Below are 14055 nucleotides of genomic sequence, written 5' to 3'. Positions count from 1 at the left end.
TTTCAAAAGTCGCGAGCTCTCAATTTGTCTTGCACATTTGGCAAGAACGAAAAACAGATTTCTTCGCTTCTCAAACAGCGTCCTCACCCTTCATGTAAAGAAGCAGCGCGGACCAAGACACCGCGCGTCGCGAGTGAGCCCAGACACGCAGGGCGGGAGGTGACTTTTATTGACTTTTATTTTCTCTCTTTCTCTTTTCGCCTCTCTTCGTCGAAAGCAACAGAGTAGAAGGGGAGAAGAAGAGAGGAAAGGACAGAGGAACGCGCGCGAAGAAGGCGGCGGGAAGGAGAAAAAGGAGGACATTCCAGAAACTTGACCTCATCATGGCAGAGAGAGAGAGAGAGGGAGAGAGGGAGAAACGAGAGAGAAGAAGAGCGAAAGAAAAGGAGAGGAAGAAAAAGAGGGAGACACACAAGAAAGAGCAGACAGAGCCAGAGAGAGAGAAAGGAAAGTCGAACAGTCCTGGGTGTCGCGTTCCTCTCAGGACCCTCTCTCTCGTCCACCGTTTCCTTTTTTTCTCATTTTTTTATCAAGAGGTGGAGGAAAAGTTTCTTTTTGGGAGCGAGGGAACTTTTTCGAATCGACATCCGAGAAAGAAGACGCACTGCTCATCCTTCCTCAGACTCAAGACAAAGGCCGAGAGACACCGTTCCAGACGAAAGCGCGTCTGCCGATCTTTCCTCTTTTTCACTTTCGCTCGGTGCAGAGTGTCGCCCCGCTCCTGTCGTCTTCGCATACCTTCTCTTCTCCTCGCGCATCAGCAAGAGAACGGCCGGAACAGACGTCCACAGACCTCCTTGGGGCAACACAGCGGACGCGTTTCCGCGGGGAAGTAGGCCGAAAACAGCACCGCAAGTCTCCTCTCTTTCAACAAACCACAAACTTGACTTCTCGCCTCCAAACGAACCTCAGACTCGCTAGCTTTTGACGCGCAGTTGGCTACACTCCACCCCAAGACAATTCACAGACTCGGTTTCTCCGTCCAGACGCTCTTGGTCTCCGTCCAAAAACAGTTCGCATGTTTCTCGCTCTTCTCCAGCTTCTTGTCGAAGCGAACTTCATACTGCGAGACTCCCCGCTCCACACTCGCAAAGCCGACACACACAGATTCCATGCACATAATATATATATATATATCAATACCTATACAAAAATCCAATATAGAATTATATATATATATATAGAGAGAGAGAGAGACAGAGACGGACATATATATATATATATAATTATGTCTTTGTTCAGATTTATGTGTGAGTGTATTGGTGTCTGTAGATCAACATGCATCTGTATATAGCTAGAAGTTAGGGATTCTCTCCACACACATATATCTTACACATACGGATGAAACGCCCTTTGAAGGGTGGATCTTTCTCCATGTATCTGCATATACATGTTTTTATGCGTGGATGACAATTGGCCTGTCTGTGCAACTCAGTAGCACTCTGAGAAATGTCGACATTGTGGAGCGTCTTGGATCTTTTTTGGATTCTTTTTCCTGAGTGCTTGGGGCCGAGAGAAAGTCTCTTTTGCTTCTGGCACTTGAGCGATTTCGATAGGCAGCAGCATCACTCCCCGCTTGCCTGTTCCTTCTGAGTGCGGCGAACCAGACGCTTCTTCGTTGATCAGACATGCAATTCTCTCTTTCAGGACTCCTTCCGCCATGAAAAAGGAAGGAAAACAGACGAACGCACACGCACCGACAGGAGCACTGTGGCAGTCACCCAGCCTCCTCTCCCTAACAAAGCGTAGATTCCTTTTCGTGGACAGAAAACGAGAAAACAGAATCCCCTGTCTCCTCTCCTCTGGCTCCGGCAAACTTCTAGCGGCCTGTTCACAGCGAACGACATCAACGTGAGTCTCGTGTTCTCTTTCTCGGTCTTTTGTTTCTTTTAGGTCACTTGTGTTCTCTTGCTTCCTTTAGCTCCTGCTGCGTCTACCAATTTCTCTTCCATCTATCCGACTCGCCTTCTTCCCTGTTCTCCTGTTATCTCAAGTATGTCTCTCCTGTCTCGCCTTTGCCGCTCCTGTGCTTCGCGTTTATCCTTGTGTCTCTCGCCTGCGTCTCTCGGCTGTCTCTCTCGACTTTCTTTGTGTGTGCTCTGACCTGCATGCAGAGCAGTGAGGAAGAGTATGTGGAGGGAGGGCAGCAGCAATTTTTGCCTGCATCTTTCGTTTTTCTGGCTCAAGCGTAAGAAAAAGAAGTCGACTCATCTGTACTGCCATTTCTGTGTCGCAGGAGAGGGGAGGCGAGGAAGACGCCCAGACGGTCCAGAACCGCGCTACCGCGACAGAAGCCGCTTCCTCCACGAGAGCTTGGAGAAGTGACGGCGCTCTGCATATTTAGGAAAGAAAACACCGCGAAAACGCTTGCGATTCTGCAGGAAATGGAGACGAAAGAAGCGACAATTAAAAAGCCATTGAGCAAAGCCCATGTCACAGGGGTACCGCGCCAGGTCTTCTTTTCGCAGTGTGCAGCAGAAAAAAGCGAGATGGCCTTTGGTCTTCCGGCGGTCATTTTTTCAGCGCAGAGATCTTTTTCTTTTCTTCCTCAATTCGCGAGTTTCTTTCTTCCTCGAGACGGTCGACGCGGCCCTCTGCGTCTCTCGCAGACAACGCTGTTTCCTTCGGTGTCATTGGTCTCTCTGGACTCTCTATCTACGTCCTGCTCTTTTTCTCATTTGCGAGCTTCCTTCTTCGAGAGTGCGTCGGTTTCTCTCAAGGTTTCTTCGGCGAACGACCAATGACCTGCAGCATATGCGCGCGTCGACTTCCCTGCCGCCTCACCTGTTCGTCTCCTTTCCACCGCTGTCTGCAGAAACCGTTTGCCTTCGCTGTACCTCGCCTCAAACCTCTCTCACTCGAACACCCTTGCTGCTCTTCCTCTTCCTCCTTCTCTTCCTCCTTCTCTTCCTCCTTCTCTTCCTCCTTCTTTTCTTCTTCTTCCTCCTCACCGTTTTGCGTCTCCCCTTTTCCTCTGCCTCTCGCTTCGTGCCGTTCTTCTTCCTTTCGCCATCTGCCCTCCTCTCTACGCTCCTCCTTCTCCACCATGGCCTCTCCCTCTGCGTCGCTCCTCTCTGCGCCTTTGCCGTGGTTGATTGTTCCGAGTCGCGCTTCGCGCGCGCCAGCGGAGACTGCGACTCCTCTTGCTCCGGCGCATGCACTCGAAGAAGGAAAGCATGTGGGCGGGCAGCAGACCGGCGCAGAGTTTCTCGCGGATGTCGATGTCCTGCTCTTTGACTGCGACGGAGTTCTGTGGCATGGCGACAAGCTGCTCCCAGGAGTCGCGAAGTTGCTGAACGCGTTCGGAGCCTCTGGAGGGAAGCAGGAGGAGAGAGAACTCCCAGACGACGCCGGCAGGTCTTCGGCGTCCGGCTCTGGAGCGCAGCAAAAGAAGATCTACTTTCTGACGAACAACAGCACGAAGAGCCGCAGAGGCTTCTTGAAGAAACTGGAGAGCCTCGGTGTGCATGCAACGGAAGAACAAGTCGTCTGCAGCTCCGTCGTCGCCAGCTGGTACCTCCAGAAGAGACGCGCTGCCTTCCGACAAGAAAAAGCGAAAATGCGAACAGTGCAAAACGCGGCGAAGGAGAAGAACGAGACGAAGGAAGAGAAAGTGGAAATCGACGATTCACTTGTTTACGTCATTGGAGAGGAAGGGTTGCTGGAGGAACTCCACAACCATGGATTCAAAACCTTAGGCGGACCGGCAGGTGAGGTTTTTCCACGAATCTCTCGCGCACAAAAAGGCTTGGATGCGCACAGCGAAGAAGGATGTTGAAAAGTGATGCAGACTCTCTCGTCAAAGGAGATGCGTCTGCATAAACTCCCAGCTCTTCGCCTCCATCTGTCTGTCCCTCCAGCTCTGTCTTTTCAACTCCATGTCGATATCCAGAAACCGATATTGCCGTCGCATCCATCGACCTGCGCATCAGTCTTCGTCTCTATATCTGTAGATGCGTACAAATATGCATGCAAACGTACTGATCTCTCTCTGACTATATATATATATATATATAAATATATATGAACATATGTATGCGGAGATATGTATGTAAATCTGTCCGTCTCTGTATGAACAATTATGCATATATATATATATATATGCATAGATTTGTATGTAAATATGTCTGTCTCTGTATGAATATATGTATATATATATATTTATATATGCGTATATTTTCAAGTCGAGGCATCGCGATTCAGACGAGGAGAGAATTGTGGTGGATTTGCGTAGACGGCGTTTTGAAGGAAGACGAGAGAAAACACCGACGAGGGAGTTGTGAGACTCGCAGACTCAGGCCTGGCGATGCAAAGGCGGTAGCGAGGCAACGCATCTGTCGTTTGTATCTCTGTGCGTATGTGGGCGAGTGCCTCTCAGGTTCTGCTTTACCTTCTGCTTTTTTTCAGCTCGCTATTCTCTGTGCACCTCCTCGCCTGTGCTGCCGATTCGCAGTCGAACAGAAAATCAAGAAAGAGAAGATAGTCCTTTCCGTGGAGGGAGAGAGAGAGGAGACAGATCGTCGTAGCGGGGAAAGGGAGTTGTTGTCGAGCAATCGGAGCTTACAGTGAGAGGTACTGGGTTTCGCTTTCGCAGTTTTCTGTATTGATCCGTTGTCGGTATTTTTGTCTCTGTGGGGCAGATGGGGAGATTCGCCTGGACTTCCAGAAGAACAAAGACCTCGCCGTTGATTTCAGGCAAGCCATTTTTCAGAGAAGAAATGCGTTTTTCGTTTCTCCTCCCGCATGGTCGAGCTCTGAAAGTCATCGCTGCTCCACGTCTTTGTCTCCCCGCGCGGGTGTTCGTGTGTCTCTGCTGTCTCTCTTTCTTCGCGGTCCTTTTCTCTCTTTTCTCTCCTTTGCGAGTCTTCTCCGCTCTTCTCGTTTCTGCCTCTCCCGACCGCTTCCTGCCCCTTCGGTTTCTGTCAAAGTTGCGTCCCTGCATGCGTTGTGCGCCGCTGGGGCCAGGCGCGATGTGGGCACCGTGGTCGTCGGATTGGACCGGAGCTTCAACTACTACAAGCTGCAGTACGCGCAGCTCTGCATAAACTTCAACGACGCCTTCTTCCTCGGCACCAACAGAGACGCGCTCGGCAACTTCACACCCTCGCAGGTAGGCCGACGACGTCGAAAAACTGTCGTCGCCAGAGAAGAAGAGAGGAGAGAGGAGAGAGGATCGAAGGAGAAGGAGAGAGCAGAGACTGAGAGAGAGGATGGGATGAGGAGAGGGATGAGGGGGAGTCCGAGAGAGAGAAGAAAGAGAGAAGAAAGAGAGAAGAAGGAGAGAAGGCACAAGGAACGAACACAAGAAACATGCGGAGAGAACGGGGGAATCAGGGAGAGAGAACCTGTTGACGGAGGCGCAGGAGGCGTGAGGTGTCTGTGTATCTCTGTCTCCGTTTTTCGCCTTGTTCTCTCCGCGCGTTTTCCGGTGATTCTGCGTCCTTCTGCAGGTGTGGGCAGGCGCGGGGACGATGGTTCAAGCAGTCGAAGCGGCGACGGGGAAGAAGGCGGAGGTCGCGGGGAAACCTTCGGACATCCTCCGCGAGTATCTCCTCACTCACGTCCTGAGTAGGCCTGAAATAAGGAACGGAAGGAGACAGAAAAAACAGTGGGAAAGAGAAGAGAACGGTGAGAAGAGCGAGCACACTCGTCGGCAGAACTGGGAGAGAGAGAAGAAGAAAGAGGAAGAGACCTGACGTCGGCGAGGAACAGAGAAGGCGATCCGCGGAAGAGTTACAGGGAACAGAGACCCAGAACAGCGAGAGACATGCAGAGACATGTGCCAGCAAGCCAAGAAAGCCAGAGGGAGAGCCGAAGGGAAAGGTCTCCAGGCGAACAAAAGGAGACAGCGAAGTGTACATCACCGAGAAAGGAGTCCGCGTGAGTGAGAACAAGGAGCAGAAGGAGGGGAACTCGAGAGAAAGACATGGAAACGCAAGGGCGGGGCACAGGAAGGAGGGAAGCTGGAAGAGCGATCTGGAAGCGAAGAACGCGCTTTTGGAGAAGATGTCGCCTCTTTCGTTTGCAGGCTCCACTCCTCTGAACCGCGTCTGTCTTGTCGGAGACCGCCTCGACACAGACATTTGCTTCGCACAGCGCCTCGGCGTCCGCAGCGTCCTCGCTCTCACAGGTGTGACCGACGCAGCTCTTCTGCTCCGGCACATTCAGATGCGGCAGCAGGCGATGCATGCATGCAAAGGCCTGGAGACGCGTGCAGAGACAGACCCTGCGGTCCAACGCAGAACGACCGAAACAAACGGGGTGTCGAATGACACACAGAATCACGCGACAGAGGCAGAAGAGACAGAAGAGACAGAAGAGACAGACGGCAAGGGGGAGGACGGAAGCAGAAAGAGGAGGAAACTCCACGCAGACGCGGCGACAGAAGACGCGGAACACGGTCGAGACCTCGATTACGTTGTTCCAGACTTTGTGATTGAAACTGCAGCACATCTGGTCGAATAGAAATGCCAAAATTGAAAAACGCCTTCTCCTGTCTCTTGATGCTTACAAGTGTCACGTACAAAGACATAGTTATTACATATAAATATACTCAAATATTTATATTTATTTATTTTTTAAAATACATTTAAATATATTTATACATGTGCATATGTGTATATACACATATTTTTATACATATATATATATATAGATAGATAGATATGCATGCATACGCTATATTGGGTGCTTGTGAAGGGACAATAAGGGAGATGCTTCAGACGAGCGATCAGCTGACATGGCAAGTCTTTTCGCGACTTTCGCATGCGAGGGAACGTTTTTCAGGGAGGCAAAAGTTCGTGGCTTCCCCTTTTTTTGAATCGATTTTCGCTTGCGCCTCGTTCCCCGTCTCTCCGCCAGAACACCTGCATGCAGGATGAGTCCCGTGAGAAGCTGCAAAAGGCAGGTCTGCATGCGCTTCACTTGGCATCCTCCACATTTCACTTTGCTCGAACAATGGCCTGGGTCACAAGTGATGGACTGCACGCATTCACTTTTCCTTGTACACACCACCTACAGTGACGCCTAGACAGATGCACCAAATAGGGACAGCGAACCAGGCTTCTGCATGCCCAGAAACTCGCGAGGATGCAGAGAGACAGACACAGATAAACAGGAATGCGTAGAAAGCTGGGCTCCAGTACTCAGGCAAAAAGAATCAACGAGTAGATATCTGTACACACACATATACATGTGCATATGTGTATGCATATATATATATATATATATATATATATATATATATATATATATATATATAGGTGTGAATACGCATTTCTATGCAGATATGCACTTACATGCAAATATGTATACTTATAAATACATATATATATATATATATATATGCATTTATATATATATATATATATATGAGGGTATATACAGGTATATAGATGTGTCAGCACATAAAGATATTCACGCGCGAGTCTTTCTTTTTTTCGTGGATTTATTTCGGCCCGGAATGGTTGAGCCGACCCTCCGTGGAAGCCAAGCTTTTTGTTTGTTTCTCATCTGAGAAGCTCGTGACCAGACTTGTACAGAAACAGCTTTCTTTTTCAACAGACACAGCGGCAACAGTCAGGAGGAAAAGCAAGCATTCCTTTGTTTTCCGAATTTAAAGAAGAGACTGGAGAGCAAGCGTGTGTCGCACCTTCACTCAGCCCCGTTTAAAAAGGCTTTGTCGCAGAAGCCTCTTGAACTGTCGAAAAACAAAACAAGAAGCTCTCTACGCCCGGCATGCTCCGAAAAAGTCTTTCTCCCCCTTTGACAGACATTCAGCGTTCAGACAGTGTTCTAAGCACTTGCGGATGAGACCTGTTTCTTCTCTGTTCTTTCTCCCCCTGGAGGCTCCGCTGTCCACCATCGCTAGCCTTTCTGTCCAGCTGTGTTGAGCACTGCTCTCTCTTCTTGTACCCAGCTGCGCAGCCTCTGCACCTGCGCTTTACCCAACTACTCAGAGTCGCTCCTACATATCGACAGCCGCATGCATGCATCCACGTTTTCTTCTGACAACTGACGAGGCTGTGAGCGTTCTTTAACTCCCGCAGACAGACAGGAGAGAGACAGGAGAGACACTTCGAGGGCAGAGAACCTCCAGCAAAGAGAGTGGAGGATTTCATCTAGAGGGGAAACGGGCGCACAAAAGGAAAAAACTGTGTGCAGCCTCGGAGCGACCTGAGCGTCTCTGTGGGGAAGAAGTATCTTTTACAGAACGGCAAATGTGGAGTCACTCTACACTTCGTTTTCGGAGGTTTCTTGGAGGCGCATGCACTCGTGGAGCACTGTGTGTGGGTTTCTTGACGAGGATTGCCGATGTGTGAAGAGAAACGCTTGGAAAATCGAAACTCTACTCCATGGACAACGAGGCCAAGCGTGGAGATTGCATGGAGGCGTTCTGCACTGTAAAGCTACCAGCAGGTAGCGCAGCAACGGCAGAGTGATTGCTTCTTTTTGGAGCGAAAAATCACTGCTTCAGACATGCTTCTGCTGCGCGGAAAAGAACGCAACCAGTCAGACATGCATCCTCTTTTTTGTAGCCGATTGGACATGCGCTTCTCATTCGTCGTCGCTGGAGTCAAACTGAATCGAGTTCACAGTCATGGGAATCTCCCCACACCCCTTCCAACTCGCTCTCTTCTTCTTCGTTTTTTCATGCCGGAAGTCTCTGCCGCGAACTTTGCCCAGATCGTGTGCGGCCTTCACAGCAAACGAATCGTCTTTCTTGTTCCAGAAAGAATTGTCTTTCAAGTCTTCCTTCTTGATCTTCTCGACCCACTTGCTTTCGTCGACGCGCTTGAATCTTCGCAGCACAGCTGACAGGAAGGAACACAGCCAAGAGGAGTGAGGAAGTGACAAAGATAACAACAGCTGTATCACTGGAAAAGACAGACTTCGGAACAAGACGTACTGATTCTTCATCCTGCGACTCCAAATTAAAAGAAAGAACGCCAGTCTGGAACCCCACAACAGACTGCATTCTTCAGACTCCCAAACGCATACATGTGCAGGCACATCCACCTCTTCTTTTCTTCTCCTTGGCAATGGATCTCTGTCTGCTCAAACACAGCTTTCGAGTTCGCACCGCTTTTCCTAGCTACACCTGCCTACTGATTTATACCTCCTTGTTCCATCGCTCTTTTGAATTTTCTTTCTTCTCACTGCTTCTCCCTACTCCTGTATCTAGCTCGTTCTCCAGATCTACCTCTATCTACGTTTTATCTCGACATCGTTTTCTACGCAGCTCTTGGATTTCGATGGACAAACCTTCCCCGACCCCAGACGAGCAACTTGCCAGAGCCGAGTCTCGCGCTGTTGTGTGATGCACTGCCTCGCGCCTGTCAATCCACTCGAGTCCTCCTCTCCTTAACTGGGTGCCTAGCCATCAAGTCGCGTTTCCCCGTCTCTTTCTGTATATTCCTCGCGTTTCACCCTCTGGCTGCAGTCTTGTTTCGCGATTTTGGAGTGCAAAAGTGCATGCATTAAAACGATCCGCTTTCAGGTGTGTTTTTTATCTTGGACAATCTTCGAAACTAACTGAAAAAACGTCAAGAGTAAACCTGAATAACTTCCTCGATCAACTGGGAGCACCGAATGAAAGGACTATCGAATCGTTTCTGCAATTCACCGATAACGGGACCCACACGCATGTTCGTTCTTCTGTCCTTTCTCAGCCTTCTTCGCAAACGCGTCTGTCTCTCCATTCTCTGTTTCGTTGACCTCCGCAGTCGTCTCCGCTGCCTCCTCGCTATCCGCCGACGGAGTCTCTTCCCTCTGTGCTCTCTGCTTTGTCTTTCCTTCGAATCTGTCTGAAGAAAAACGAACGAAACTCCAAACGGAAGCAACTTGTCGTAGAACTCTTTTACCTATCCTCTCGCCTGGCTCTCCAACATCTCGCTTTCGGTGAACAAGCCTCCCTCAGACTTCTTTGTGAACGGGAAGAGCAGCTCGTAACCTTTACGCGCGCCGCTGCTCTGTCTACTAGTTTGAGGAGCAGATGCGCGACGTTCCCCGTGAGACGACTGTCTGGCCGCAAGTGGAGGAAACGGAGGAGAATGCGATTTCTTTTATCTCGAAAAACATTCAGAACATTGCCTCTGCAGATCTGCCGGGTCCTCCGCTCTCGACGGAAGTGCATGCTTCTCCTTTAAGACTCGTATTCTTGTCTCTTCTGCATGCAACCCCCAAAACATAGCTAGACGGTTCCTCAAATGTCTCACGGACTTTTTTCCCTGTCGACTTTTCTTTCTCTTATGTCTCTCTTGACGCCGGTCGTTCATCCGGCTCCCCGCAGCCTTTCGTCGCTTCTGGCTTCGCTCTCTACTCTCTACTCTCTCCTTTCTCTCTCCTTTCTCTCTCCTCCACTTGCTTCCTTCTTCGACGGCTTCTTCCTTCTTCGCTTTCGTCCTCTCTGCCCGTCTCCCGTCGCTTCTTACTTTTCTTCTGTTTCTTCTCTCGCTCGCCGGCGGCCTCTGGCGCGTCTGCAGATCCTGCGAGGGCGACCTTCTTCTTTTTCTTTTCGCTGGACTCTGCTGCGGCCTGCGTCTCTTCAGCCGCCTCTCCTTCGCGTTCTCGGTGTCTCTTCTTCTCTCTCAGGCCGCGCTTGACGACCTGCGCCAGCGTAGCGCCTGGGAAGAGCTCAGCCTCTTCTCCGGTTAGAAGGCCCTATACAGAGGCGTCAGACAACAAGAACCGGCAGGAGAAACGAACGACATCTCTCTCGCAGTCAAGGGGAAATCGCCTTTCTTCGGCGACTCGCAAACCTTTCCAGAGCAGGTGTGAAGGAGCGTGAGCGCATGTGGAGAGAACCCAGTGCTCTGGTGCGGGACCTGCATGCAGAGACGGCGACGAAAAAGAGACGAAAGGCGCCAGAGAGAAAACGCAGAGACATAGACGAAAAGGACGGCGAAGAGACAGAAAAGGACGGCGAAGAGAGGTCTCGAGACTCCCAGCCGAGGCAGAGCAGAAGAAAATCTTCTCGGCTTCGCCTCTGCATGCAACACTTTGGAGTCTGCATGCAAAAGGGGCGAAAGCATACCACGACCAGGCAAAGAGAAGAAGACGCGTGAGGAACGGAGGATCCCCTGAAACAAGGACAGAGACGTTTCTGGAGTTGCAAACTTCGAAAGACGCACCTGAGCCGTGCTGTCCTTGCGGAGAGCCTTCGCCGCCTTACGCAGACCGAGAGAGTCCAGAAAGGCGACGAGGGAGAGAAGCAGCGGTCCGCTGTTTGCGTCCATTTTCCCCGAATATAAGCCGAAACACAGAATCCGCGGCAAAGAGTCCGTGGAGAGCCTCCTCCCTGTGGGCAACGAGTGCAGGCGAGGAGAAAAGTCGCGTCTGGCGTCTTCGCAGACCGGCAGAGAAGGGCAGGGAGACGGAAAACTACTGCGGACGAGAGAAGTCCTTCCGAACCGGGCGTTCGCCGCGAGAAAACGTTGGGGAAGGGAAGCGAGGAAACCGGAAAGGAACAGACGAGAGGTTCAGGCAGAACGGAGGCAGGCAGCTTGCGGGCGACGAAGAGCAGGGAGGACAGAAGAGACGTGGAGACGAAAGAAGAGCTCTGAGTTTTGAGACTTCGCAGGAGAGGCGAGAAGACGTACAGAGGGAAGACAGAGAAAGCGACAAACACAAAAAGAAAGAAAGAGGGGACGGGAGAGACGGCGCGGAGGAACGAGAGAAGCGTCAAGAGAGCCTCAGACGAGGACATCAAATCTCGCTCCGTACACGGATCCGGAGAAGGCGCAGTTGGCACTGGAAGATCGAGGAAGAGAGACCGGGAGTGAGACAGAGAGAGTTGACACACTTCGCGCTTTCACTCCCTTCAAACATCTGATTTTTTGCTTGCTTTTTTTTGACAGCAGTGCTCAGCGTCGGCCTGCACTGAGCGAAATTGACCCACACGCAACGCGAAGATTCGCCCGAACAGATGCAGATGCAGCGAGAAGCGAGGCGGTGACTGGCGAACGACGGGACCTGTGGGCTGGAACGAAGTCGAATAAACGCAAAAGGTGAGTGAGTTGACGGCAGAAGTCCAAAAGTCGCCGCACTTTGGAGTCCCTCGGCCTGCGGAAGTTGAGGGAGGCCGTCGCTTCGCTCGCAAGTTTCGAGCATGCATAGATGCATGCGCGGCTCGGTTTCTTTTGCGGGATCGCGCGAACTTTGAACTTGGCCTTCAGAGGGGTGTGGAGGAAAAAATCCCGTTTTCTCGCGATCAGATTCGGAAGGTCTTCCGCGACTTCTGCAGAGAAGCTGCGCGTCTCCAGCTTCCTGCCTTCTGCGGCGCTCTCCGCGGAAAACTGCATGCAAGCGAGGCATGGGAGAAAAGCAGACGACAGCCTGCGCAGGAACGCAGTGACAGAAGAACCGCGTAGCCCCCCTGGCGGTCGAGGACAGCCGAAGAGTCAAGAGCAACATGTTGAAGAGAAAAACGCCTGCAGCGAAAGCGAGGCTTTTCAGCTTCTAGAGAGGTGCATAATGTCAGACTCTTGAGCTACGCGATGGACAGGCGTCCTGTGTCTCCTCCAGAGTGCCTCCTTCCCTCACCCTCTCTGTATTTACCTAAACATTCCTCAACTTATATCTGTGTCGCCTATATCTATCCATTCATAAACCATCCATTCATAGACCGCCCCTCCCCCTCCCTCCCCTCCCCCCAGCACACACACACGGATCCTTTTTTTCTACTAACGTACAGGTACATTTTTTCGCCTTCCTGTTAATATACGAATAACCAAACCACGTGCATACGGATGCCTAGATTTCCATTCAAAACATAAATACAACCCCCTTCTCCCTATATAGATATGTACACGATACACATATTTACCTTGTTTCATGCCTATTTCTACAGGGATAAATATGATCTGTCGGTCTAGTTGAATCTGTATCACATCTCTCTCGTTATCGTCTGGGTCCGCATCGTTTTCCTCCGTCTCAGGATCTGTCGACCTTAGAAACGGTTTGTTGGCGGGACACTGAGAGAGCTTGCATGCGTGTGTATGTCTGTACGTGTGTGTGGGTGAGGGTGAGGTGCCCTTCTCTTTTTTGCTTTCCTATTTGGAGGGATTCTTCAAACGCTTTCTCGCGAGCGAGAGCAGTAGAGTGCTGAGGAGTCTCCGCTCTGCACGTGCAGGCTAGCAAAAGCAAGACATTTGCTCTTCTCACTCTGTGGCTCTTTCTTTCTCTCTCTCTCTCTCTTGGCAGACCGCGGCAAAAAGAGAAGCCTGGGGTCTTCTAGCGATTCTCCCCTCTGTCTTGCGTGCAAAGAAGGCGACGCATTTCCTTGCTTTCTCAACACAGCGAAAAGACATGCCGCAGTTCTTAAAAACATGGTCACTGTTCCCGTCAACGCGCTGCTGCTGAAACTCGCTTCGACGCACTGGGGTCACTCCAGTCGAACTTTTGCTGTCGCGCCGAGTTCGTGTGATTCTAGGACCGCATTGGGCGACTGTTTCAGCAGACCGCCATCCGAAAGACATCTTGCATCTGTCGCAGGCGCGGCTTGCACGATTTTTCTCAATTTTTCTCGAGCGCGGCGCAACGGCCCAGATCGCCATGGGAGTCGTGTGGAGGCCGTCTTTTGCGCGGAGGCATCCGTTTCGGACAGAAAGAGACAGCACCTGCGAGTCTCGGCGTCTCGTCACCTTTGTCGCATTTCCGAACTCAGAGGAAACCTCGAAAGAAAAGGATTTCAAAGAGAGAATGCCGAACTCCGAAGGCTACTACCTGTCTGTTTCGTCGGCACACACACGACCTCAGCCTCTCTCTCTCTTTCTCTCCCCGACGCAGAGACAGGGTGTGTGGGTGTGCCTGCGCCGCCTTCTCCGTTTTCTTTTTCCTTCTTCTCCCTTCTGTCTCCTCTTGTTTGAAGACAAAGACTCGATTCCCTAGGGACGCTGTTCAGCACAGACTCAGCGAGTTCCTTGCCCGTCTGATCCCCTGTTTTCCGGAACTCACCTGCGGACGCGTTCCACGGAAGACTTCCTGGCCCAAGAATCCAGGAATAGACATCCGCATTCCTTACGCAGTTCTCACGCACACGAAGCGCTCTCTACC

General features: G+C 51.0%; 2 protein-coding genes across 2 annotated transcripts; one reads left to right on the top strand and one right to left on the bottom strand.

Moving 5' to 3' along the window:
- Window positions 1-323: 323 nt before the first annotated feature.
- On the top strand, window positions 324-6780 carry TGME49_209870 (HAD hydrolase, family IIA protein; the record flags this gene model as incomplete). Its single annotated transcript, XM_018779485.1, has 8 exons — window positions 324-832; window positions 1648-1851; window positions 2237-2441; window positions 2816-3710; window positions 4641-4695; window positions 4966-5110; window positions 5451-5568; window positions 6029-6780. The coding sequence occupies 8 exons, from the start codon at window positions 324-326 to the stop codon at window positions 6463-6465; spliced, it is 2568 nt and encodes an 855-aa protein (XP_018638420.1). The 3' UTR covers window positions 6466-6780.
- A 1775-nt stretch (window positions 6781-8555) lies between these two features.
- Window positions 8556-14016, bottom strand: TGME49_209860 (SRP40, C-terminal domain-containing protein; the record flags this gene model as incomplete). The annotated part of the gene is made up of 6 exons (XM_018779484.1): window positions 8556-8813; window positions 9642-9806; window positions 10434-10662; window positions 11133-11299; window positions 11900-12296; window positions 13957-14016. 6 exons carry the CDS (start codon window positions 14014-14016, stop codon window positions 8557-8559), a joined length of 1275 nt encoding a protein of 424 aa, XP_018638421.1. The 3' UTR covers window position 8556.
- Window positions 14017-14055: the final 39 nt, after the last annotated feature.

This window comes from Toxoplasma gondii, chromosome Ib, assembly GCF_000006565.2.
Source record: "Toxoplasma gondii ME49 chromosome Ib, whole genome shotgun sequence".
NCBI lineage: Eukaryota > Apicomplexa > Conoidasida > Eucoccidiorida > Sarcocystidae > Toxoplasma > Toxoplasma gondii.
This window is presented reverse-complemented; position numbering and strand designations above follow the sequence as displayed.